This window comes from Brienomyrus brachyistius, chromosome 7, assembly GCF_023856365.1.
Source record: "Brienomyrus brachyistius isolate T26 chromosome 7, BBRACH_0.4, whole genome shotgun sequence".
NCBI lineage: Eukaryota > Metazoa > Chordata > Actinopteri > Osteoglossiformes > Mormyridae > Brienomyrus > Brienomyrus brachyistius.
The window spans coordinates 31,659,860-31,687,567 of NC_064539.1; the positions used below are offsets into that span (position 1 = coordinate 31,659,860).

Sequence of the window (27,708 nt, forward strand, 5' to 3'; positions counted from 1 at the left end):
GTCTGCCTGGACCTTTTCCTGTGCACGCCCTTCCCACGTTATACTCTTCCCTCATATCCATATCCCATAATTTATCTCTGTGAAATGCAGGCCTGGTAATGACAGTCTAACCTGTATTAAACTGTTTTAGCATGGAGGGCTGTGTGGAAAATGAATTGGGGAAGAGGTGTCTCCTGATCACTGGGTTCATTACATATCAGTAGCCAGCAGAGCAGAGTCACCTTTGTGTTGAGATGTTTATACTGTGAAGGTAGTTCTGCTTTCAAAGCACCTGGTCACATAACATCCAGGGTGTTGATAGGACAAAACCCACACATAACACTGAGTTGCAGCACACACATTTTATTCTGCACATTGGGAGCTTTGAAAGATGCTTAATTATTCTCATGTGGTGGGGTGGAATCTGTAGATTAGATAGCTTTCTGTTATGATTCCACGGTGTCTTATTTAAGTAGGTTCTTATTTAAGCTCCAGCTGAACATCTGGTGGTATGTTCAGTGGCTCAGACCTGTAGGCAAGAAATTTGGAGGGGAGTCTGCTGTTCATTCCAGATATCACTCGCCCATGGGGCTGTACATGCTACACTGATCTGTCAATGGGGCTCCTAAACGGGGGAGAGTCTCACCACCTTGTAAGTCTTCAGAAGGTCCTTGCATGGCAGTTCACATGGCACCTGTCCCAATGTATTTACCGGACCGCATCTGTGAAAGACGCCTGCTTGTTGACCTTAAGGTGATAGGATCCTGGGTGATGTCATGCCATGGTCAGGTGGCCCGTCTGGCCGTCGCTAGCCTCTTCCACAGCCTCTTCCCCTTGGAGAGCAATCCCTTTTTCCTCTTGGAGGTCGGGTTTTGGGGGGCCACATTGGCCCCGATGGCAGGTAGGTAAGGGCCAGGACTGGGGGAGGCTGTGGTCTGGGGAGGCTCTTTGCTTTCCTGGAGCACCTGTGGGAGATCAGTATGGGAGGGCTTACAGAGTGAGAACCCCACCATGACAGTCCCAGTACAAGTTTATCAGTGTGACAAGTGTGTCTGGCCAGAGTGATACAGCAGTTCCCTGTCAATTAGCCTACATGGGAGCATCAGAGAAATGTACAAGAGCCTACTGCTCTCGCTATATGGATATATACATAAACTCCAGTATATTCATATATTAACGGAACCAGAAGAATCAATTGCTTGTTTTCCAAGTACTATATTTAGTTTCCTTCATCTCCATTGGTTCATGCTACCTGCTGCCTTTTCTCCCTCCCCTTTTAGCTCTAGACATCTTTGGTTTTGTGGGACCTTTGGTCTGAAGCATGTAGGAATTCATTGTTTCTGATGCATAAATTTCAGCTTCTGGTTTTTGAAATGAAGTTGGTTCAGGAATTGAGGGATGGATGCCTGTTACAACTCAAAGGTCTTTCTATGTTTCACCAGAAAGTGTTTAAAGTGAGTTAAGTGCTCATTACTATGTGAGGCATGAGCTCATACATTTCAATACTAATCTGTTCCCCAGACATCTCACTAAATCTATAGTATATTAGTCAGCTGTTCTGTCTTGTTCTTTGCTCTTTTTGGATCAAGCTGAGGCGATCACTAGATCACATTTCCCACAGCTATGGTCCAGAAAAAGCAGAGTGCTTACGGTTTGGGTGCCCGTCAGATGTATCTCAACATTGTCAGGCACTTCTTCAAGAAAGTTGGAGGGAACTAGGCCTCTTTGTCCATTCATTTCACCCTATAAGAGGACCCGGAGTAGAGAGAACCATCGTGGTAGGAATTGGCTCATGGCTCACGTCCTGATGTCAACTGAACCTTAGCCGTTTGTTTCATAGGTTAATGTGCAATATGTATTACTGCCCCTTCCAGACTTACGTAGTAAAAGCCATCTTCATCGATTTCCCCCAAGATGGTTATGATGTCGCCTGTAGAGAAAGTCAGCTCGGCCTTTCAGCAGAGACAGAACAGAGCTCTGTGAGACTGACGACGTATGAGGTACAAATAGACACATCTAAATAGTATCAAAAGGTCTTGTTGAGGGCCCCAGTACCTCCATGTCAGTATTGGGCGAGTTCTCCCTGGGGTCATAATCGTAGAGTGCCACCACCTTCCTCTTGGGTGTGGGGAGATGTCGACCACCTTGCCTCTTCCTATCTTTATGAGCCAGAGTAAGAGACAGGACAGGAAAAGTGTCCCACATTGCCAAATATCTCTGATTCGCCCATCTGCGTATCACGGGCTGATCCTGGATCAGAGCACTGCATGCAGGTCAGTTACCGATTTTAGCTACTGGGGTGCTGAGGGGAAGGAAGCCCTGACGAACTAGCTGGTCTGTCGTATTCTGGTCCCCGGCTTCAATCTCCGCCACCATGTTGCAGGGGACGAGGCCCGTTCTACCATTAATCTCTCCGCAGTAGAACCCATCTCTGTCCTTATCACCAAACACCTGGGAATGAGGCAGCCACTGTGTCATGACAGGAAAGACTCCTGCTGCTCGCTCACTGGACCAGCTACAAGCTTTTGGATTTTTCTTCATTGGGCCAGTTTGTTAGCATGCAGAGGTTTACCCTCTATTGTCAAACCTACATTCAGGATCTGACCCTCTTGGAAGGAGAGCTCCTCAACGGCCCTGTCATGGTTAGGGGACATCGAGAGGGGATCGTAATCAAACAGGGCGACGAATATCCGAGACAACTCCTTGGGCCTTGCTACTCCATCATGCTGTTGACCAAGGGCACCATCTACAGTGCAGTGGGAAAAAGGCACTTACAACTAAAACTTGGGGTGGCTGCATCGGAGACAACTGGTTTTGTAAAGCTGGTCCACTGGTTCATCCAAAGAGGCTCACTCACCATTTATGTGCTCTGAAGATCCATTGTAAAATGGAGGCCATAACTTTCTTTGTGTCAGGCTGGCATCGGAACGGATCTGTTCTTTGGCAAGTGATAGGCTCTCCTCACTGTTACTCTCAGGAGTGATCTCTGCAGGAAGCACCCAATCAAAACATCATGCATTGATAATTCTGCCTCTCCATATGCTGAATATGAATAACATTCTATTATTATACAGTCTGTTAAAACACTTAGATCACACAGAAGTACTGTGAGCAGCAGAAGGTATGACTGCTTCTTTGAGGGGGGAAGTGTCCTCTGCAAGAGCTACTCACTGACCAATGGATGGGACCGTGATGGCTCTTCTCTGGTAGGATCCACCGCTACTGGCGGACATTCGATTTGAGCATGAATTCACTGGGGTAGACCGGCCCACATGGCGACAGCTCCCTAAAATCTTAAAACAATAAAAACTCTTCATATGGCAGCCAGTAATCCAGTGCTAAATTCTGATTTAAGTTGAACTGGTCTAGCCCACCTTAAGCACACTGCGGGGTGAGCCTTTGTGGGGGCGGACACCCCCCTTGTCCATCACCGAGTGCAGCTCTTCCTCATCCTCCTCCGTGATGGCGGACAGGTCTGAGCCCCGGCTGCTCTCACTGGGGTAGTCCGCACTGTGCCCTCGCTGAAGCCGGGAGCAATGAAATGTTCTTGTCACTGAAAAGTAACTGAAACATTCTCAGCACTGGATTGCTAACTGTCATAATTATATGCTGAATATCCTGGAATTTTAGTGGAATTATTAAATGAAATTTGAATTTCACGTGACTGAACAGACAGCAGAGTGTTTAATTTATTCAACCGTTACTGGCAGTGGAATGTTTCATTTACTGAAATGTTGCTTTTATTGGTCTGTTTACACTTATTGGAATGCTTTTGGTACCAGATTATCTAAATGGAAGTGTTCTTACAAATGGATTTTTATACACAAAAACCACAAAAAATATTTTGCCGGGTTAATGCTAATTTTGTTCTAGCGAAACACAATTTGTGAAGGTCCGTATGTGAAATGTGATTTTAAATCTTGCATTACTTCATGCACTACATGACTCACAACTTTCCCCATTGTGCCCTGCTTATGCACGTAAGCACACATCAGTATTTTCAGATTAAAGGGGCCCTTTGTACATGTGCTGTGTCTGGAGGTGCACAAGTTGGTCACCTGTCTTCCAAGCTCGGAGTCTGTAAGGAAGTCATGCACAGAAATTCCTTTCTGTCTTAAGTTCTTATGCTCATAGTTATCCTCTTCTTCATCTGAGCTCTGAGTGCCATAAATCATCTAACATAAAAAAATTGCAGCATACTGCTAGTGACAGAAGCAACACATGGCACTCAGCAGCACCACACTGACAACTGACCCAGAGCTACTGCTGGGCTCTGCTTACGTACCATGCCTCCATGTTAAGAAGGTGAGAGATAGGTGGCACTGACCTGGCTTACGCTGGAGGCTGCCCTCTGTGTCGCCTCTCTCGCCATGGCCTTGATGGCCATGTTGGGGATGGGGGCACCTTGAGGCTGCGGCAGGATCCTCTGGGGGGAAGGTGAGCGACGAGCTTGGAAGGATGGAGCCTCCAGGGTTGGAGGCACTAGGGTCGATGGTGGGTGACAGCCCGAAGCCCAGGACTGGCCGGGTTCTGTGCATTGATTGGGTTGATCTATCGCCCTGTCCCAGCTATCACCTGATGGAGCCTGGAGAGTACTGTGCAGTGGGGGTGGTTGTAGAATGGGCTGGTGTGGCTGGAAGATGGGCTCATTCTGCGGGATGGGGTTGGGGATGTGGGGGTCTGTAGAGATACTGGGGAGTGGCAAATCAACAAGGCGGGGGCAGACTGGAAGTAGGATGTGTGGAAGTGGGGGCGGAGCAGGAGGCACTAGGAGCCCCTGGGGGATGGTGGCGACCTCTGAATCCTGGGACTCGCCCTGTGCTGATAGGGTCCGGACCACAAGCTCTCGGACCTCCAGGTGCCCAATCCGGTTCAGTTCCACAGTTGCATGTTCTGCTGCAGGGTACATCACTTCTGCAATCTGCCGGGAGAAGAAGTCATTTATTTCCAAAGTCACTCACACAGCTAATTAACGATTTTTCATGTGTGTTTTTTTTTTTTTTACTAAGCTAATAGCGTAAGAGCAGTTTCCCCAGTACCACTAATCACGATGCTGTGTTATTCATGAAATGTCCACTAGGTGGTGACAGTACATCACATAGGCCCCATTCAAAGTGTGACCTACAACGAACTGTGATTGTTATGCTGCCAGTTTACTCAAACGTTTCCTTATCACAACCAAAAAGTTTATGATACATTAAATATTAAAAAAATAATAAATGTTAGACTCCCGTGTAACATACATTCATCTTTGTCACCCTTGGTTTGTAGATTTATAGTAATGGCTGAGAAATGCTACCTGATTCTATAAGTCCATACATATAGTTCACGTATCACAGGTGATCCAAGCCCTACAGATGTCATACACGAGAATTCCAACACTCCTTAGATATAAAGCTATTGTTTCCGTGACAACAGCAGTGACATGTTCTTACCCTCTGTCCTCTGGTGCACACAGCATAGCCGGTCACACAGGCTCCATTGGACATCCCCGAGGATGTAAGAATGGGTGGCTTCCAGCTGACATGGAGCACACCTGGCGTCTGCCCGCACAGCACCCGCACCTCCTGGGGGGGCAGGGGGGGACCTGAAGTGGTGGGACAGGCACCAGAATAAAGAGCAATGAGGGTGAGAGTCCAGTTCACCTTAAGGTTATGGGGAGCAGTTTGACCGCTGGCACAGCATGTCCACCAGCTGCTGGGGGTGGAGGGCGAATTAACAGGCCGGCCTCAGACTGACCCCCTCAGGGGCCTCAGAATGACAAAGGAGGTTTGCTGATTGGTCCTGTGATTGCTGCAAATATGAAGCTCTGAAGGAAATCCTTTATAATAAGACAAAACGCACCCCAGGGGTTGGTCTGTAAGGTGACCCCATCCCCCCTTTCCTAAATACTGCTCCATCCCCACCAGCACTTGGGGTGACTCAGCAAGCCCCCTTCAATCACGCGAGGCGTCGCATGGCACATGATGTGATGAAGTGCCAGTATTTATGTCATAGTGTCGTATGATATTCCCAAAGGGAGTAGAGTCTCTGACCTGCAGGCAGTGTGCAGAAGTCCAAGGACGTCGCTCGCTGCTCACGCTGCTCCAGCGGCAGCCGCCAGGGAACACGGTGCGGATGGGCCACCACAGTGACCCGGTATGCTGTCATGGGGCTGAGTCCACGCAGCCGACAGCGGTATCGACCCGGTCCAACCAGCACACGCTCCACCCCATCCAGCAGCACTGCGTGCTTGTAGTTGCTGTCGCAGGGCCACCAGGACAGATCGGCGGAGTGCTGAGTGACATTATGGAGCTGCAGATGTGCCGGAGCCAGCACCATGCCGCGGCCCACCAGCAGGCTGCAACAGAGCTCATCGGAGACGCCGTGTTGCGTCACACAGCGGATTGAGATCCGATAGGCCTGCGCTGACAGCTCCAGCTTCTCAATCAGCAGCTTGCGGCGGCCAGTGGGGGGCATGCGGAAACGCACCTCCTGGTCCACAAGGACATCATAGGCGCTGATACCCGTCTTGTCGATGCCGCCCCCCTGGCCTGCCGGAGGCTCCCAGCTCACAATCACACTCCTCGCCAGCTGCTTGATCAGGGTGATTCTGCGAGGGTATGGTACAAGTTCCTCCTCCAACTCATCTGCATTGAGGCTGCCCTTCCCAGCCTGGAGGCTGCACCTCCCCTCCTCCCTGTCAAGCTCCGCCTCCTGGCTGTCATCAGAGCCTGGGGTGAGGGCCACATCCTTTTCCTGGACAAAGTCCACATAATTGGAGGGTACCAGGCCCCGCTGACCATCAGGCAGCTCCCCTGAGACAAAGAGACACAGCAGATCAGGTCGGCCTGTCACATCCCAGCAGAGCAGTGTACAGACATTACCCGATATCAGGACCGGCCCTGTAAGCAGGAACCTGGAAAAAGCCCGCAAACAGGACATTCAACGCCACCTTACTGACTGCACGAAAAACAGAAAAGCCACCCAATCAGTCAAAATACCAACACTTACGCAAATGCACAAATTCACACAATCATGCACTTTGGACATTCACATAATTAACACCCCTCTTTAAGGTCACAGGGCAACATTATAACTGGGCCTGATCAGACATGTCATGCAACACAACCTCGGTAGAAGCCATCATCATCCATCGTGCCATAGATGTAGAGGTACTTCCCAGCCACAAGGGGCAGCTCTGCCTCCGGGTGGTCATTGGGGCCATCATAAGGGTTATAACTGGAGGCAGCAAGGAAGAGTGCAGTGTGTGAGGTATGTGGGCAGCACTGAGTAACAGCATTGAGACAATCACCTTCATACAAACTGAAAGGCAACACTGGGCAAGGTGGTAACCATGGCGTCCACTGTTTCCATAAAGGAACCCAGTGGAAACGTGCCTTAAGCCTGACTTCCGCTCACCTGTAGCGGGCGCTGCAGAGGCGGACTGTGCCCGCGAATCGGGTCTCAGACCTTGTCGTTCTACTCAGGTCACTGTCCATCTGGCGGGGGGGGCAGGCAGAGGGTGAGCCATCTTAAGAGCGATAGTATTTGATGACCACATGATGTGGGTGAATATATAATAATTAATCCCAGGTCACACATACTATTGTCATACCTTTTAAGATCTTCAATAAACCCAGTAAATGGCTAAGGATCACATGACAGATGTACACATCGGCCATGCCATGCATGTTTTTCACATCACGTGAGAGGTAGGATGAACAGGGTGGTAAGAGACATCGTGCCACAGGTCAGCAGACCACTGGACATCAGAGAAGGCAACAGGCTGGAACCCGGGACGCACTTCTGGCTGGGAATCCCGCTGGGGGCTGGAAGACCCACCCGGGGCTGGGGGGGCTGCCTGAGTCCTTTCTTCACTGGTTGGGGTCACTGGGAGGAGCTTGGGCTTCAGCCACCGGTCACCAGAATTTGTGTGGCCTGGAGTAGCAACACAGAGACACTGGGCAAGTGGCCACACGGCAGGGCTGGTTAATGTAGCCTCACACGGCAGGGCTGGTCAATGTAGGCTCACACAGCAGGGCTGGTTAATGTAGCCTCACACGGCAGGGCTGGTTAATGTAGCCTCACACAGCAGGGCTGGTCAATGTAGCCTCACACAGCAGGGCTGGTTAATGTAGCCTCACACGGCAGGGCTGGTTAATGTAGCCTCACACGGCAGGGCTGGTCAATGTAGCCTCACACAGCCAGGGCTGGTTAATGTAGCCTCACACGGCAGGGCTGGTTAATGTAGCCTCACACGGCAGGGCTGGTTAATGTAGCCTCACACGGCAGGGCTGGTTAATGTAGCCTCACACAGCCAGGGCTGGTCAATGTAGCCTCACACAGCCAGGGCTGGTCAATGTAGCCTCACACGGCAGGGCTGGTTAATGTAGCCTCACACGGCAGGGCTGGTCAATGTAGCCTCACACAGCCAGGGCTGGTCAATGTAGCCTCACACGGCAGGGCTGGTTAATGTAGCCTCACACGGCAGGGCTGGTTAATGTAGCCTCACACGGCAGGGCTGGTTAATGTAGCCTCACACGGCAGGGCTGGTTAATGTAGCCTCACACGGCCAGGGCTGGTTAATGTAGCCTCACACGGCAGGGCTGGTTAATGTAGCCTCACACGGCCAGGGCTGGTTAATGTAGCCTCACACGGCAGGGCTGGTTAATGTAGCCTCACACGGCAGGGCTGGTTAATGTAGCCTCACACGGCAGGGCTGGTTAATGTAGCCTCACACGGCAGGGCTGGTTAATGTAGCCTCACACGGCAGGGCTGGTTAATGTAGCCTCACACGGCCAGGGCTGGTTAATGTAGCCTCACACGGCAGGGCTGGTTAATGTAGCCTCACACGGCCAGGGCTGGTTAATGTAGCCTCACACGGCCAGGGCAGGTTATTGTAGCCTCACACGGGCAGCCGACTGTTGGCTACTGCACGTCACTTTCAGGCACTGCAGGTACCACTTTCGCTGCATTATTTTCCTCTGCTTTGGGTCAGTCTTATCAAAACATAATCATTACTCATGATACGATGAACAGAACCAAAACAGATAAATTCTTTATTGGACATTTGCATTTTTCCCTCTTTGATAGCCCCCCATAGTGCAGGGTCAGTTCCAGCAGTGCTGCACATTGACTGACCCTGCACTATGGGGGGCAATCAAAGAGGGAAAAATGCAAATGGCCAATAAAGAATTTTCATAACATGACCATTCTGCTGAGGCCAGGGCCTGACGAGTGATCTTCTGGTCCCACACACAGAGACTTAGCCCACTGACTATGGTTGTGTTGGCTGGGAATCAAACCCTGCTTGGAAGGCAGCTATACAAGCCACTATACCAGGGGTGGGTAATCTTATCCAGAAAGGGCTATTGTGTGTGCAGGTTTTTGCTGCATCTCCCTTATTAGGTTACTAATTACAGAAGTGATTGGCTGAAGAGTCCTCACACCTGGGTTTGAGCAGCTGACCTAAAGGTTACCCCAAAAACCTGCATACGCACTGGCCCTTTGTGGATAAGCTTGCCCCCCCCCCCTGCACGTGAGGTTGGCTGTGTGGCTTACCTTCCTCATCCCCGGAGGCCAGTCCACTGAGAATTTGAATCAGACTCTTATCCACGGGACCAGCAGTGTCCGCCGTTCCGGACTGCAAGCAGAACGTTTCCAGCTGCTGGTATAGGAGGCTGAATTGCTGAGCTTGAGTCTTACACCTCTGCTCCAGCTCCTTAACCCTGGCCTGCAGTGGACAGGCAACAGACAGAAAGAACAGAATACAGGGGTAAAGATGGGAAGATACATACAGCGATTAGATGGAAAGATGGATACACAAAAAACAGATGTTTGCAAACAATACCAAGTGCTTAATGCCCGATTTAACATCTAAACACTCACTGTCACAGTGCAGTGCTGCCTGGCAGTGACTGTCTGAGGATGCAGCAGGTAGCCAGTATGACATGACATCATCGGCCTGACATCTGCTAACAAGCCCGTTGTGAATTTTCCCACGTGAAGTGTCACGTGCTTCTGTAAGGAGCAGAGGATTTCCAGTAGCCCCCCGACGCAGATCACAGAGCCCCCAGTCACCACCACTCGCATCACAAGGCTGTCACCAAGGCAACAAAGCTGTGTTCCATCTGCCTTCAGCAAACACATGGTTCTTTATCTATCTGTGCATATTCATTGGGGTGTTTCCACATATTCATCAGGGGGTTTGCATACATATTCTGCATAGAATATCTGTTGACATTTGCCAGTGCATTTCTTTGATTAAGGAGACACACAGGTCCATGGTTCTAAACATCACCATTGACCTGTCATCTCTCAGCTCTGACTCACCTCTAGCTGGTGCACTGTGCCCTCATGCTCCTTCTCAGCCTCTACCTGAACCTGCAGAGAACACAGAGGACACACTCTATGCCCTCTATACAGAGGGACATGCATGGCCAATGACCTCTTAATGACCAAACAGTGACTCTAAACTGAGCCCCCTCTCCCCTACCCCACCTGCCACTCAGACCAGATGCTCCACATGAATCTAAGCAGGTTTGGGCCTGGCCAGTATTTGGATGGGAAACCAACTAGGGAAGCTGGCTTGCTGCTGGAACAGGTTACCCCATCCTGTGGTCTGTGTGGATCCCAGTGCCTCAGTGCAGTGACAGGAACACTGTGCTGTAAAAATGGTGCCGTTCTTTAGATGAGACATTGAACTGAGGTTCTGACTCTCTGAGGTGATAAAACATTCCTGGGTATCTTCCGAAAGGACAGGGGCGGTACCCGGATATCCGGGCTAAAATCGCCCACTGTGGCCCTATCAGATCTGGCATCCTAATCATCCCCTATATAACCCTAACTGGCCAATTCTCTCCTGCCCCTTCACCACCTTGGCTGCCGTGTGGTGAGCGTACTGGCACAGAGTAGCTGCCGTAGCATCATCCAGGTGGGCTGTTGAAGTGGCTCCCCAGTGCTTCTGTAAAGTGCTTTGGCTATTGTGAAAAACACAGTAGAAATGCAACTTTCATACATTCATACCCCCCCAGATAGACATTCTGTAGCTCACCTTCTGCAGATGTCTGATCTCCTGCTGTCTGGCATGAAGAACCTCCAGCGCCAACTCGTGGTCTCTCTCCAGCTGCTGCTGCCTCTCTGCAGCCTCGTGCATGTGCTGGGGAGGGGATAAGGGAAGCGGGGGCAGCAGGGGTGTGGTGGGGTCAGTAAGCATGCAGTGTGTCCCAGTCTATATCCCACTGCCAGACATAATTATAAATTGTCTGTATAAGTAGGGGATGAAATGGTCACTGTCAGACACTATGCTGACCCCCTGAGGCTGAGGGATGTATGTCCACCTGCAACACCTGCTCCAGCTGCTCTAGCCTGCCCTGCAGCTGGCTCCTCTCCCTCAGGGCGGAATCTCTCTCCTGAATCACAGAGGTGCAGGTCTCCTTCAGCTGATCGTAGTCCGACTTCACCTGCAGGTTGAAAGGTTGCCGGATCACCCAGCCTGACCTCAGATCAGTCTCTTAAATCAGCTTACAGGGTCTAACAATGCCAGTGGGTGAATTAATCTTAAATAAATTCTTCATAGTGGAGTGAAGCACACAAGCGGATAAATTATGCAATACCACTGGCAGACACCATGTGAGAAGCACAGCAGAACCAGACGAGAACAGTTCCTGACTGAACATCACCTGATGATATCAAAAACAGGCAAAATGTCTCCTGATAACCCGTCACCTGGATCTATGTCACCTGCTTCTCACACATGTTCCTACATCAGTGATTCTCACCCGCTCATACTGCGCAGCCCTCTGGATCTGGCTGGAAAGCTCTTGGTTCAGACGACTCTTCTCCTGCAGGGCTTGGTGAAGCTCATTCTTCTACATATGGAAATGGAGAGAAGTACAAGCTTCATCTCGTCACACAGGAAGTCATTCTACTGCCAGTAGCTGCTTCATCCAGAACCTTCAGAAATTCCATTGTCAATAATTGCTTAAAAGAAATGAGAAGCTGGAGAAGCATCTCAAAAGCGCAGTAATTTCTGCCGGAGTTGGCTGACTCACCCGGGGTTTAGCATGAGCCTGTGGTCCAGGATGAAGGAGGAAACAGGCGTGGGGTTTGGGGGGGAGAAAGTAACAATATCCATGCCAACCACCAGCCCATAACCATCCTGTGCTGCATGAAAAATGGTCTACAAGTCATTTCCCAGTATCTGTGCTGGTCTATACACCTGTGTGTCGGTGGCCATTTGTACGCGTGTGTGTACCAGCGTCTGTCCCCTCTCTGCTCTGTTGTGAAGCAGGCATTGATGAGGCAGCCTAACAAACTAAGCCAATCACCTTGTTGGGATTCCTGACCGACAGCTAGAGCAGAGAGAGAGAAGGATGTGGGGCAGCCTTGGCACATTCTGTACACAGACTGAGATGGACGCGGGTGTGTCTGTGTGTTTTTAGGGATCGATCCCAGGCACGCAGGGGAGTGGCACCTGGTCCCAACTTCAAGGGCTCATCAGCTGGAAGAGACTTGAGGTTTCAATGACTATTTTTATTTTCATTGATTGACTTGAATTTTACATTGATTTTCACATCTTCTCCACTTGCACTGGTGCAAAGGGACATTTCTATGTAACCTGTCTGTCCCGCCTTACTGGTTTCATCTTCTTCTTGCACTAATCTAGGGCTGCTTTACTGTTATCTTTCATGAACTACTGACAGAAAATTACCATCATCTCTCCTTCATCACTGCTTTCTCAAATGTGCCTTGAGGTGCGATGTCTTCCGGAATGTGACACTACAGTCTGCTGACACAGCAGAGAGAATTCTCCCTCATCAGAGTGTGACTGCGCTGATCTATAGCCTCGCAGTCCTACAGATCTACAGTTCCACAGTCCTAAAGCTCAACAGCCTCACAGTCCAACAGATGTACAGTCTCACTGTACTACAGATCAACATGGTCACAGTCCAAATGATCTACATCCTCACAGTCCTCCAGATCTTCAGCTCCACAGTCATACAGATCTACATGGTCACAGTCCAAATGATCTACATCCTCACAGTCCTCCAGATCTTCAGCTCCACAGTCATACAGATCTACAGTAACACAGCGACAGCAGCAGGACAAAACATAAATACTACAAAACCCTTTAGAGTACAAAAAAGTGGATGTAGGCCCTTTAGCCATGTCTTCGCCTCAGCTGCTGAAATGCACCTCTTAGGGCAGCCCCCCCCCCCCCCGCAGACTCACCAGTGAGCGGCACTGCTGCCTTTCATGTCTGAGGGTTGCCACCTCCAGCCTGAGGCACCTGTTCTTTTCCTCTAGGAGGCGCCAGCGCTCCATGCTCTGGGGTGGCAGCACCCTGAGTTGCTGGGTTGGGAGGTCACTCCGTAGCTATGGGGCAAGGTCCATGAGGAAAGAAAGGAAGGAGAGAAACAGGGCAGAGAAAGAAGACAGGGGGAAGTATGGAAGAAAAAGAAGTGGGAACCGGACTCCAGAATCATTGATGTCACTGTACTTTTTATCATGCAGAAGATTATGCATCAGAAGGTGTGGCTGTTGCTCATGTTGGTCAAAGCCGTCTGTGAGGCCAATATGCAGGTTCTCCTGCACTTACATGTTCTTTCCATGTTTTATTGCTCATTTTTCTTCCCACATTGTAAAGTCACACAGTGCACAAGATCAGAGGAACCCATGTTGGTCTTGGTGTGTGACTCTGTGTTAGGTTGAAGAAACTGTTAGTAATCATTTGTTATCATTTCTGTATAATCAGCAATGAGTGTAAATATGTATATACATTATTTTGTTTTTCTTTACCTTCATACTTTAGATTATATTAGTTTACACGTATCCTGAGCACGTGTTTAAATAGTTGTCTACCTGAGGAAAACCAGAACTTCTTCTTACTCTCACAGTCTTTTCTTTGTTCTCACTCCAAGACCCCTGCCCCCCATTGACTATAAATAAAGGTGCCAAGGGGAACCACCCTTTGTAACACATTCCTTTGTAGCCTAGCATGCAGAGAGTGTGGTTACCCTTGTGCAAGTAAAACTCTAAGTGTGTTGTCTCGTAATTAATGGTGTGTACAGAGTTGGAGTGGAAAGCCTGTCGCTTTCTCCAACATATACTGTATTGTAGTTTGGTCCTGTGTGCAGAGTTGGAGTGGAAAGCCTGACGCTTTCTCCAACATATAATTTGGTCCTTCGAGCCGGATCCGAGGACACCTGACGACATCGCCAGCGCACCGAGAGGAGCGACACCGAAGTCTGTCGACAGCCACTCGGAGACGGGTGCAAGAAAGACCTGTGATGTGAATTCGTCATCAGGCCGGTGGTTAGAACTGCGCTCGACGTCTGGTGATGTCTGACGGACCTCGGTGGCGGAACACAGGCACACAGGACAGGTGAGACAACAAAGGTTATTCAGCGAAATAACCGGGTCAATTGACGTGGGTTAGGCTTAGCCGTAATTAAGCAGAAAAGGGGTTAGGCTTAGCCGTAATTAAGCAGAAAAGGGGTTAGGCTTAACCGTAATTAAGCGAAATATGAACATGCATGTATTGTGTGAATGACTGGACTAAGACTATTATAGAGGCTTAGAGTTGCTTTGGTCAGTCCATTTCTTATTTTGCCTGGTGGGAAAGAAGTACTGGTGATTGAAGGATCAAGGACGGGTTTCATCCCTGAAAACCGATACCGCTGCACGAACAGCGTGCAGTAGAAGGCCGTATTGGTGTCCTCCCATATATCTCATACCAGTGAATTTCCACCCAGGACCTGTGTAGTGCGGAGACGGGAAAGAAAAAAAAATGGGAAAGAATCAGAGTAAGAGGGAGATGAGAAGTTTATGGAAGGATATAAACCAGGTTCAGGACAAATAAGTAATCAGAGGTGGAGAAAAAAACATGGGTTTGAAGGGAAACTCCACACTCCAGATATCTTAAAATTACAAGGAAATTTAAGACTAGAAATGTTACAAACCTTGAAGAAAGGAAAATTGGAGAAAAGGAAAAAAGAATATAAGTATTCAGATAATTGGTTGGAACAAAGTAAGTTAAGAGATGTACGTAGAAAGCAGAAAAAGGATGATAGAAAGGATAAATTAACTGCAGCCGCTCTAGTCACTTTAGATGATGAGACGGTGGCCAAAATAAAACATAGAGAAAATAGACCACCAACACCACCACTATTGCCTGCCCCCATGCAACCCGTAGATAGAAGGGAAATAAAACAACCATCAGCTACGGGCACAATACCAAAGAAGCCATCAGCTCTTCCTTCTTCCCCCATTATAACTAGGAGTAGAGATCCTACGTTATACCCTGTGCGCGATCTAGCTACTGCTAAGGTTCGATGGCATCCGCGAAATGAAGGCATTGATATTGATAGTGAAGAGGAAGAAATAGAATTACAATGCCCCCTAGTGGAGGTGGCAAACCCTAATAGAGAGCCAGATGGAGGACCTGAAACAATGTTAGTCTATAGACCATGGACAGCTGAAGATAGAACGGCAGCATTAAAGGGAATACCTCCTGTTGATGAAGGGGTACCAGAATTTTGGACAGCAATATTGGAACTACAGAGCAGTTTCCACCTGAATGGTAGAGAAATGTTCCAATGTTTAAGACAGCTGTTCAATCATAAATGGGGAAGAGTAGCAGGAGACTTTACTGGTCATGGACCAGACAATCAACCACTTGCACATAATTCACAAGCTCTGCAACAGAGTATGCAGCAATTACATGGAAGGATAGAGACAGTGTTTATGAGACGAGCAGATTATGGTAGAATTGCACAATGCAAGCAAAAAGATGGAGAAGAGCCAGAGGATTTTATGGATAGGATGAGAGTGGTGTTTAGAGGGAATTCAGGAATTCCTCATAATGAGGAAAATGGAGGAGTTTATCAGCAACAGTTAAAACGTGCGTTCATCGCAGGGCTAAAACCTGAACTGAAGAGATACATAGATAAACATTGGGTACATCAGAATACTGGTTCAGTACAGCAAGCCCTAGAATATGCCCAACACGCCCATACAGCACAAAAACAGAAATCAGATGCAGTGTTTGCTGCTAATGATACTGTTGCAATAATACATATGAATCCTCCGGGGAGGGGAGGGTTCAGAGGAAGGTCACGAGGCCGAGGAAGGGGGAGAGGTGCTTTTAGGAGCAATCAGCGAAATTTATTACAGCAAGATAACACTTGCTGGACATGCGGAAAACTTGGGCACTTAGCTAGGCAATGTAGAACCAAGTTTATAAACAACCCAAATTCCACAGAGAATCAATGACAATTAGCCTGTGAACCATCAAAGGAGCCAGATAAGCTGCAAAAACAGGATGAGACAGAAGAGATAGATTTGCAAGCAGTTTGCCAACTGCTAGCACTAAAACAACTTGAAGAACTACCAAAACGAAGGCTTATTATAAATGGGAAAATATATGAGTGCCTATATGATACCGGAGCCTGTAGAACAGTGTTAACCACTAGCCCTCCAAGGGTCACCTTTTCTTCGTCCTCCATAAATATCCGAACTGCAGGAGGCCAAGCTGAAAGTCATCAATTGACAAATCCAGTTAGCATAAAAGATGAGGAAACAGAGTTAGAATGTCACGCCCAAGTGCTAATAAGCCCTTCATGTCCAGTCAATCTGTTAGGAAGGGATCTTATGATACAAATGGGTATTAGTGTGACTGCAACACCCACTGGCATGAAGGCTATAGTAGAAAAGCAAACTTTCGTGATACATGGCATGTCAGCTCCACAGTATTATTGGTCCCTAGATCTGGGGGGGACAGCACAGACACGTGAAATATTGAGAAAAACTAGAGAAAAGCAGTCCCCTAAACAAACCCAGTTCATGCCTGGCGATGCCTTACACGTCACTATGTGGTACAAAGGCACCCCAGGACCAGATTATGCCTATGACAAAACGTTTCATGCCCTTCAAGATACTTGTATCACCTTACAACATATATATGTTAACTCCACTACTGGCTTTTCTGCTGCTTCAGTCATCTTATCTAATAAACAACAGGCTGTGTTCAGAGGGGAAACACCACACGTATCTCTATCAAAACCACCTCAGATGCAGTGGAGGGATGTAGAGATGTTCTTACGAGATTCCATGCACAGTTACAATGACTACCAACCCGTACCTGGCTCCTTTTGGAGCTATGACAAAAAACACAATGTGTGGCGGTTTCCTTTGGGATGGAGAGTTCAAACCACTCTCACCACACACTTGCAGGACCCAACCTGACAAATTTTTCCAACCCTGGAGGAGGGATCATGTCCAGATCTAGATCACCTCCTGGAAGGGTTGTGGTCGTCCTCCCCCACTGATGTAGGACTGGTAAAGGGGTTTCCACCTTACAAAGTAATTGTGAAATCAGAACACCGTCCGGTAGTTAGACAATACCCGTTAAAACCTGAAGCAGAGAAAGGTATAGCCCCTGTAGTGCAGGATATGTTGGCATCAGGAATATTGCGAGAGGCTCCTGAGGCCACTTGCAATACTCCTATCTTCCCTGTCCAGAAGGGACATACAGGGAAATGGCGCATGGTGCAGGATTTAAGACCAGTAAATGAAATAGTACAACATGCTGCACCAGATGTGCCTAATCCACACCTTTTGTTAATTTCCTTGTCCCCTGACAAGAAGTATTTTTCAGTAGTGGATCTGAGTAATGCCTTTTTTTCAGTACCACTACATCCTGATTCACAACACTTATTTGGTTTCACTTATAAAGGACATAAATACACATACACTAGACTCCCTCAAGGGTTTTCAGAAAGTCCACATGTATATACAATGGCACTACGGTATTCAATGAGTTCCTGTAAAATACCATCCCATAGTCAAGTGCTACTGTATGTAGATGATATATTAATTGCTTCAGATACAAAACAGCATTGCAAAGAAGCCACACTGTTAGTGTTACAGCATTTGTATGATACAGGACATAAAGCATCAAAACAAAAATTACAGTATTGCAGAGAGGAAGTTATATATCTTGGACATAAACTCTCCCAACAAGGTCGATCGTTATTAGAAACTAGAAAACAGGCAATACAAGAGGCACCAAAGCCAAAGACTAAACAGCAAATGATGTCCTTCTTAGGACTTTGCAATTATTGCAGGGAATGGTTACCTGATTATGCTGCACTCGTTCAACATTTACAAACCCTGATTTATGGGAAGGACATGGCACTGAAAGATAAAATTCAGTGGACAAAAGAAGGAGAATTGGCATTCACAAACTTAAAAATGATGTTACAAACTAATGTGACACTTGCTCTGCCAGATTATCAACAACCATTTACCCTATGTGTTGATGCAAATCAAGGGTATATGAAGGCAGTATTAACACAGCCATTCGGCGCAAAAGAGAGGCCATTAGCGTTCTATTCTAAACGATTAGATGCAGTGGCAGCTGGTTTTCCGCAGTGTTTGCAGGCATGTGCAGCTGCTGCAGAAGCAGTGAAGTTATCAGCAGAATTAGTGTTGTGTCACCCACTCACTTTGAAGGTGCCACATTCAGTTTCTTTAGTTTTACTGCAGACGCCACTGCCATTCCTCACACATGTTAGACATCTGACCCTAGTCTCACTCCTGCTTTCACAGTCAAACATCACAATACAGCGATGTGGTCCTCTCAACCCTAGCACCCTTCTTCCGACAGCGGAAGATGGAGAGCCACATTCGTGCAAAGCAGTTGTGGAAGAACAAACCAAACCAAGAGCAGATATTTTACAGACCCCAATACCAGATTCAACAGTTGTTTTTGTAGATGGATCAGCATCAAAAAATGACATGGGGAAGAACAAGGTCGGATATGCTGTAGTTACATCTACTGAAGTGTTAGAGGCCGATGCACTTCCCCCTGCTTGTTCAGCACAAGCGGCTGAACTCTATGCTGTAATTAGGGCATGCGAGCTCTTCAAAAACAAGCCACTTACAATATACACTGATAGTCAATATGTGTTTGGAGCTGTTCATCACCATGCAAAAATAGAGGATTCAAGACATCGCAAGGAACATCTTTAACTCATACGAACCTATTACTCAGGTTGTTAGATGTTGTGCAATTACCATATTGCCTTGCGATATGCAAATGTAAGGCACACCAAACTGATGCTTCCGCAATAGCTAAAGGAAACAGTTTTGCGGACATGACGGCGAAAGGTGCTGCACAAAAACAACCTGCCTTAAATGTTACAGATGTCTTGTTGATAGATAGTGATGTACTATGTGATGCACAGACTCATGCACCTAAAACAGAAATACAGAGCTGGATTAAGAGAGGAGCAATACAGCAAGGAAAAACTTATTATATGAATGACAAGCCCATCCTACCAAAAAATTTATACAAGACAGCTGCCTTAGTGAGCCATGGAAACACCCATGTCTCAACAGGAGGGATGGTACATATTATTCAACAATACTTTTATACTATAAATTTTTCTGATTATGCAAAACAATTTTGTCGAGCGTGCTTAATTTGCTGTAAACACAATGCACAAGGCAACATAAGGCCAAAACGTGGCCAGTTTCCCGCAGCTGAGTATCCATTTAAAATTGTACATATGGATTTCATTGAATTATCTTGGTCACAAGGGAAGAAGTACTGTCTAGTCATTATAGACACCTTTTCTAAGTGGGTAGAAATATACCCTGTAAAACACTGTGATGCAATGACCGTTGCAAAATGTTTGGTAGGCCATTATTTCCCTACCTATGGCATACCTCATATTATAAGATCGGACAATGGGACTCATTTTGTGAATCAAACCATGTCCCTTTGCTCACAAGCACTCGGGTTTACGATAAAAAATCATTGCGCTTATCACCCCCAGAGCGCAGGCTTAGTGGAAAGGACCAACGGCACCATTAAAACAAGGCTCAGAAAGACAATGGAAGAGACAAAAAGACCGTGGCCAGAATGTTTGTCTCTAGTAAAATTATGGATGAGAATAACTCCCACTCCTGCAGGATTGACACCATTTGAAATAGTGTATGGTAGACCGTTTCCCTTAGCAACCGAAATGAGTGATATAGGGAAAGCAGACAGAGAAAATACGTTAGCCGATTGGATGCGTAAGCTATTATCATCACAACAAAAACATAACCCCAGTAGTCTGCCAGTAAATTCTGTTTCTGTTCAACAGGATAATCTGCAGCCAGGAGATTGGATCCTGGTCAAGGTCCTGTTGCGAAAGGAGTGGAGCACACCTCGGTGGGACGGACCTTATCAAGTCCTCCTCACAACACCAACAGCGGTGAAAATAGCAGAGCGACCTTCCTGGATACATAAGAGTCACTGTAAGCCCATCAAGCCCGTATCAGAGACCTCTGTACCTTCGGAGTAGCAGTGGAAGTCCGCTACAAAGGCGCAGCAATCAATAGGATACTGACGTCTCAACCCGGTGAAGAAAACAGCTGATCTGCACTCCATTTAGAATGGCTCTGATTGGGTGGGGATGTGGTAAGGTAACTCTCGGTGTAATTCTCTTTATGGGAATTGTTGGTCTGCTTCTGCACTCACCAGAGAAGGTGTTTCGCCCACCTAGATGGACACATGATGGTTCCCACCTGAGACCTATCTCCACAAATGAGACCCATCCTTTCCTACAAAATTACTGGTATCGTTATGTTTATGATTCAGCAAAGAAAGACAATTTAACTAACTGTTATGTCTGTACACATATGTCCCTGGATCCCCATGCCAGTCCCTCATGGTTGGACTGGTTTCTCACTGGGTCCTGGTGGCAGTTACTGCTAAAGTTCTCACTCCCCATTCTTGTTACATTATTATTTGTATGTTGTTGTTTCATTTGTATTATACCCTGCCTCCGTTCCATGATACAACATACTTTTAGTTCTGTTTTCCTGCTATACACTGCAGAAGAACGAATGGATTTACTAACCTTGTCTAGCCCTCTTAATAATGATGATGATGTGATCTGAATGACGGTTGTGCTGAAAGTGTTTTTGCAATTTGTACAATACTGATGCTTCTGATCATACTGTCATGATAAACAGGAGGGACTGTTAGGTTGAAGAAACTGTTAGTAATCATTTGTTATCATTTCTGTATAATCAGCAATGAGTGTAAATATGTATATACATTATTTTGTTTTTCTTTACCTTCATACTTTAGATTATATTAGTTTACACGTATCCTGAGCACGTGTTTAAATAGTTGTCTACCTGAGGAAAACCAGAACTTCTTCTTACTCTCACAGTCTTTTCTTTGTTCTCACTCCAAGACCCCTGCCCCCCATTGACTATAAATAAAGGTGCCAAGGGGAACCACCCTTTGTAACACATTCCTTTGTAGCCTAGCATGCAGAGAGTGTGGTTACCCTTGTGCAAGTAAAACTCTAAGTGTGTTGTCTCGTAATTAATGGTGTGTACAGAGTTGGAGTGGAAAGCCTGTCGCTTTCTCCAACATATACTGTATTGTAGTTTGGTCCTGTGTGCAGAGTTGGAGTGGAAAGCCTGACGCTTTCTCCAACACTCTGAATATTCTTTTGTAAAAAAAAAAATATATATTAATCAATTGGCAGCAACTGGGGTTAAGAGCCTTGCTCAGGCACTTAAAGGCAAAATCATTCTGGTAGCCATGGGATATGAACCAGCAAACTTCTGATATCAGGCATATCATGTGTTTATCTTCTATCTGGTTTTTATTTATATTTATCCTAGTACCCACTGCTGTTTTCTACTTGCAAGTTGCCATACAAAATTTCATTGTAGTCATGCAATGTCAATAAACTGCTATCTTATGTTATCTCTTACAGTGTCCCAACCCGGGAGATCTAAGTAGTACTGTTTACTTAACTGGTGAAACAGGAACAGGCGGAGGCAGGTTTTGACAGTAATACTGTTTGCTTAACAGATGTATTTGAGCCTAACTAATACGGAAGAGTCACCATGTCTTTTCTTCGTACACACACAATCTTCGGAACAATCTCCCATTTAACATCAGCTCGCCAGTTACTGTTTTCAGATCTGGATTGAAAACGCACTTGTACAGGCTGGCTTGCACAGCAGATTAACAAAAGTCTATTGTTTATCTCTGCTTTCTTATAGTTTGTCTGGTACTATTATTGTACAGTTTGGTCTTAGTCGGTAGTTTTTTTTTTCACTTTTTACCTGCAAATTTTGTACCACACTTTTATAAATTTCATTTGTTGTTAAATGTGCTTTATAAATGAAAAATTTACTTGCTTGCTTATTTGCTAATACTGTTTACATACTTTGCCATCCATGCTTAAGAATATCTCATGGTGTGTTTTTGTTGATATTCAATCTTAAAATTAAAATCTTTAGTCTGACACACTATCTGGACAAAATTATTGGAACACCTGGCCATTACACCTACAGGAACTTTAATGACATCACATTCTACATCCATAGGCATCAGTAAGGAGTTGGTCCCCACTTTGCAGCTATAACCACTCTTTTGGGAAGGTTTTCCACAGGATTCTGGAGTGTGTCTACAGGAATTTTGCCCATCTATTCAGAATTGTTGTTCCCACAAAGTTGGAAACATAGAATTATCCAAAATGTCTTGGTACGCTGAAGCATTAAACGCTCCCTTCACTGGAACTAAGAGGTCCAACCCCTGAAAACAGCCCCATACCATTATCCCTCCTCCACCAAACTTTACATTTGGCACAGTGCAGCCAGGCAGGTAATGTTCTCCTGGCATCCGCCAAGCCCAGACTCGTCCATCACACTGCTAGACAGAGAAGCATGATTTGCCTCTCCACAGAACACGTCTCCTCTGCTCCAGAGCCCAATGGTGGCATGCTTTACACCACTCCACCAGAGGCTTGACCTTGCGCTTGCTGATGTGAGGCTTGCATGCAGCTGCTCGGCCTTGGAAGCCCAATCCATGAAGCTCCCAGTGCACAGTTTTGTGATGGAGTTAATGCCAGAGGAAGTTTGGAACTCTGCAGCTTTTGAGTCAACAGAGTATTGGATTGGTGATTTTTACGCACTATGCGCCTCAGCGTTTTGCGACCCCGCTCTGTCACTTTCCACGCTCTGTCACTTTACACGCTCTGTCACATTATATGCTCTGTCACATTACATGCTCTGTCACATTACATGATCTGTCACTTTCCACGCTCTGTCACTTTCCATGCTCTGTCACTTTCCACGCTCTGTCACTTTACATGCTCTGTCACTTCATGGCTGAGTTTCTGTTGTTCCTAAATTATGCCACTTACAGTTGACAGTAGAATATCTAGCAGAGAAGATATTTCATAAACTTCAAAGGTGGCATCCTATGGCAGCACCATGCCTGAATTCACTTACTGTAAGCTCTTCAGAATGATCCATTCTTTCACAAATATTTGTAAACCTGACTGCATGGCTGGGTGCTTGAATTAATACACTTGCGGCAATGGGTCTGAATGAAACACTTGAATTCAGTGATTGATAAGTATGCCCCAATACTTTTGTCCATATGGTGTATCACTGCAAGCTCAGACACTCTGGTTCCAGCACATCTACCCATCTCATGCAGTTCATGAGCTGATGTGAGGAGCTCACCTTGTCCCTGACGCGTGGGTGACTTGCGCTCCTCCTAGAGATGAGTGACAGCTGTCTCTGGACCCACAGCAGCTCCGCCCGGGATCTCCTCAGGAGCTCCTCCACATCCCGTGACCTCTGACCTCCCATCACCTCCTGCAACTCACATGTGGGATCACGGATAAACAGGATGCGCGAATATGAGAGCGCAGAGCTCCCCTACTAAAGAGGAAATGACATAATTTCCTCTGTGTCATAGCATGACAGTAGCGCCCATGTATGTGACCATGGCGATCTGGCCTGCTGTGTTCCAGGCCCCAAAAAGTAAGCCGCCTGTGCAGGGATGTTAATCCCTTACTTCCGTTCACTTACATAACGGATTATACTGCAGTTTAACTGAAATGAAAGCACTGCACTTTGTCCTTTTTAAGTTGTTCAGTCAGATCAGAGTGTCAGGGAAGGGCCCCCACAACACTACATGGAAACCTTTCAGTAATAAACCTTCCAAACTGAGTAATGAAATTTATCTTTCATACGGGGTCAGTTTCTTCACATGCTGGATGAGTGCAAGTCACATTTCTCTCCTGTCTTTCTTCCAGCAGGTGGTTCTTAAGCTCCCAAACACACAAACATGCAGTCACAGTAGTGCAGTGCATAACCCTGCCTGCAGATGGCGGTCTCACACAGCATGTGTGGTCACGTACCTTTAGGGTGAGCCGGCCCAGGCAGGGGCTCGGGCTGCCAGCCTCCATCGGGGTCACGTCAGCGCCTCCCGGCCTTGTGTCTAGCTGTCTCAGACGGAAAAGATGTCAGAAAAGAAATCGAACTGCGATGTTTTTCTTCTCACCTCAGCAGCATCACAGAATGTGATACCAGAATGTGGCCGGAAGGTAAGAAACTTATGCAGATGAGAACAACGTTTTAACCTCACATTCATGTAGTACACACATTTATCCAAAGCAACATACATTTCTGAGAAAGGAAAGTCATCCAGGCCCTAGAGCAACTGGATTTAAGGGTCTTTCTCAGGGGCCCAACAGTGAAACCACATTGCTGTCCAGAGGTTTTGAACTGATGACCTTCTGATCACAGGTAGGGCACCTAAACCAGCTTCCGACTTGATACCCTGAGCATGTGCTTGCATGTCAAGGTTCTCATCTAAGGTCACATGTGGTGTGTAAAAGGCAAAAAACAGCAATGTTGCTCCTGCCGGTACTTTCGCCTGGTAGAACCGCCTGGCAGAACCGCCTGGCAGAACCGTCTGGCAGAACCATCAGTGAAAACCCCAAATGTTGATGTACCTGAGCCGATGTCATCTAATTAATGCAGTGATGCTGACTTCTGCTGGGGGTGTGGGCTGAAGGCAGAGTCTTGGGGGTGCAGGGTGGAGTCAGATCCTGGGGGCAGGTGTGGTGGAGTGAGATTCTAGAGGGTGGGGGCTCAGCTGTTTCTGCTCCTCCTCCAACGTGGGGCAGGTTCCTTCTACCGACACAGACAGAGTCTTTTTACTGAAGTGGTTAGCACCCCACCAGAAATGAAAAGGGTGTTTTCACAACAAATACGCGTGTGCTCACACGATAAGATGCGTGTGCTCACACGATAAGATGCGTGTGCACTCACATGTGTGAAAAAAAGACAAACACCAGCAAGCATAGGCAAGGAAAAACCAAGAAATCATTGCTTCACCTCGGCCTTGCAGTGAAATTATATTTACTCATCTAGAAGTACTATTAATAACTGCTTTATTAATACTGCAGTAATACTGCATCCATTCATCCATCAGTTTTCCAGACCCACTGCATGGTCCAGCCTCATAAATGCACAGTACACTTTACTGGACTGAACAATAACACTCCAACCTTATATTGTACATGCACAGTGCACTTTACTGGACTGAACAACAATACTCCAACCTTATACATGCACAGTACACTTTACTGGATTGAACAATAATACTCTAACCTTATAAATACACAGTACACTTTACTGGACTGAACAATAATACTCCAACCTTATAAATGCACAGTACACTTTACTGGACTGAACAATAATACTCCAACCTTATACATGGACGGTGCACTTTATTGGACACAGCAACACTTTGCTCATTCTCTATACTCTTGATGATTGTTCAGCTAAACTCAATACAGTAGTTAAAAATCTTGGTGTCAGTTCCATACAACCCCGGTCTTTGCTTCCCTCTTAAGGGGCTCATCCATCTGGCCTGCAGATTACCTTCCTACAAAGCTCTGTAGCTAAGTGTTTTCCGGCAAATATTTGGTATTCTGAATCACCCACAGTGATTAAGTCCACATTAAAACCATACTCGTTCAGTTTTGCTTACAGGGATATTAGCTCTGGGGAGTTACTCAGCCCTGCAATGGACTCCTATTGTACTGCATGGGGGGAGGGGGTGCCATCACTTATCTCACAAGGCTAAGAACAACTCAGGATGGGGTACCAACCCATCACATGGCACACTCACACACCACTCACTCACACACCATTCACTCACACACCATTCACTCACACACCATTCACTCATCCAGGCACTTTGCAAACTCCAATTAACCTGTTTTAACCTCCAATTAAGTCTGTTTTTGAACTTTGGGGTGAAACCGGGTTACCAGGAGGAAACTTCACAACAACACGAGGAGAACATGCAAGCTCCACACACATGGACTCCCTGGTGGCCACTGGAACCCAGGTCCCAGAGGTGTGAGGCAACAGTGCTAACAAGTGCACCACCAGGCTGCCCCCAATTATTATTATTATTATTATTAGTAGTAGTAGTCGTAGTAGTAGTAGTAGTAGTAGTGGTAGTAGTAGTAGTAGTAGTAGTATACTGTTTTCTCTCTAAACACATGTGTTTGCTTTGCTCTGCACCTCTGTGTCACACTCTATTGCTTCTTCTGTCTCTTCCAACCCTTCCCAGGTATCTTACCTGTGACATAAGTGGTCCTGAGAAGAAGAGGCCAAATCCACATGTTATGCTGATCTTCTCGATGCATCACCAATGCAATATCACCAATGATTTATCACCATGTATTCTGTCATTACCGGTTTCTAGGTCTCCTCCATGCCTGAAAACTCCATCTGGACCATGTGGACTGCCCATAACCCTTATGGAGTCCCTTTGACCTGTGAATAGTCCTTCCTCACCCTGTGGCTTCCTTCTGCCCAGTGAGGAGTCCTTCTTTCCCCTGTGGCTTCCCTCTGGTCAGTGAGGAGTCCTTCTTTCCCCTGTGGCTTCCCTCTGGTCAGTGAGGAGTCCTTCCTCTCCCTGTGGCTTCCTTCTGCCCAGTGAGGAGTCCTTCCTCGCCCTGTGGCTTCCCTCTGGCCAGTGAGGAGTCCTTCTTTCCCCTGTGGCTTCTCTCTGGCCAGTGAGGAGTCCTTCCTCACCCTGTGGCTTCCCTCTGGCCAGTGAGGAGTCCTTCCTCACCCTGTGGCTTCCCTCTGGTCAGTAATGAGTCCTTCCTGGCCCTGTGGCTTCCCTCTGGCCAGTGAGGAGTCCTTCCTCACCCTGTGGCTTCCCTCTGGTCAGTAATGAGTCCTTCCTGGCCCTGTGGCTTCCCTCTGGCCAGTGAGGAGTCCTTCCTTACCCTGTGGCTTCCCTCTGGTCAGTAATGAGTCCTTCCTGGCCCTGTGGCTTCCCTCTGGTCAGTGAGGAGTCCTTCCTCACCCTGTGGCTTCCCTCTGGCCAGTGAGGAGTCCTTCCTCGCCCTGTGGCTTCCCTCTGGCCAGTGAGGAGTCCTTCCTCTCCCTGTGGCTTCCTTCTGCCCAGTGAGGAGTCCTTCCTCACCCTGTGGCTTCTCTCTGGCCAGTGAGGAGTCCTTCCTCTCCCTGTGGCTTCCTTCTGCCCAGTGAGGAGTCCTTCCTCGCCCTGTGGCTTCCCTCTGGCCTGTGAGGATTCCCACCGCTGCACAGTACTCTATCGTCCCTCACTGCTCACCATGTCTTCTCAGAAGAGCCACCTGAGTAGGGCAAAAGAGTCCAAGTACCACCTCCACCAATGAAAATTGAACCCAGAGAGAAATGAGAAACAGATACATATAGACCACTAGCTTTGTGTACATGTATGTACTGAATTCTGATACTAACGTTGCACAGTATAAGGAGGAAACGCCTGTTTTCCCTCTCCCTCACTCTCTTCATATCTCTCCCCTTCTCTCTGTTCTCTGGTCCTCTCCTGCTCTCTCTGTATTTGCTGAGAAC

The 27,708-nt window shown here is 47.1% G+C and overlaps 1 protein-coding gene across 1 annotated transcript; it reads right to left on the minus strand.

The window, feature by feature from the left end:
- Positions 1–326: 326 nt before the first annotated feature.
- Positions 327–27,708, minus strand: rimbp2a (RIMS binding protein 2a). Its single transcript, XM_049020107.1, has 27 exons — positions 26,438–27,708; positions 24,795–24,975; positions 24,198–24,281; positions 23,515–23,649; positions 13,195–13,338; positions 11,742–11,831; positions 11,301–11,423; positions 11,015–11,119; positions 10,294–10,344; positions 9,850–9,981; positions 9,523–9,694; positions 7,766–7,899; positions 7,381–7,460; positions 7,091–7,200; positions 6,015–6,776; positions 5,415–5,566; positions 4,307–4,900; positions 4,038–4,154; positions 3,354–3,500; positions 3,155–3,272; positions 2,837–2,965; positions 2,571–2,725; positions 2,262–2,430; positions 2,035–2,138; positions 1,860–1,931; positions 1,630–1,722; positions 327–944 (listed from the first exon to the last, which is right to left on the minus strand). The coding sequence occupies exons 2-27, from the start codon at positions 24,807–24,809 to the stop codon at positions 765–767; spliced, it is 4,167 nt and encodes a 1,388-aa protein (XP_048876064.1). The 5' UTR covers positions 24,810–24,975; positions 26,438–27,708; the 3' UTR covers positions 327–764.

Excerpts from the sequence above, each read along its gene's own strand:
- rimbp2a (XM_049020107.1), bottom strand. Across the intron at positions 7,900-9,522 it reads GGCCTCCGGGGATGAGGAAG|GCCACACAAATTCTGGTGAC; the intron begins GTAAGCCACACA and ends TTGCTACTCCAG. Across the intron at positions 945-1,629 it reads ATCTGACGGGCACCCAAACC|GTGCTCCAGGAAAGCAAAGA; the intron begins GTAAGCACTCTG and ends GATCTCCCACAG.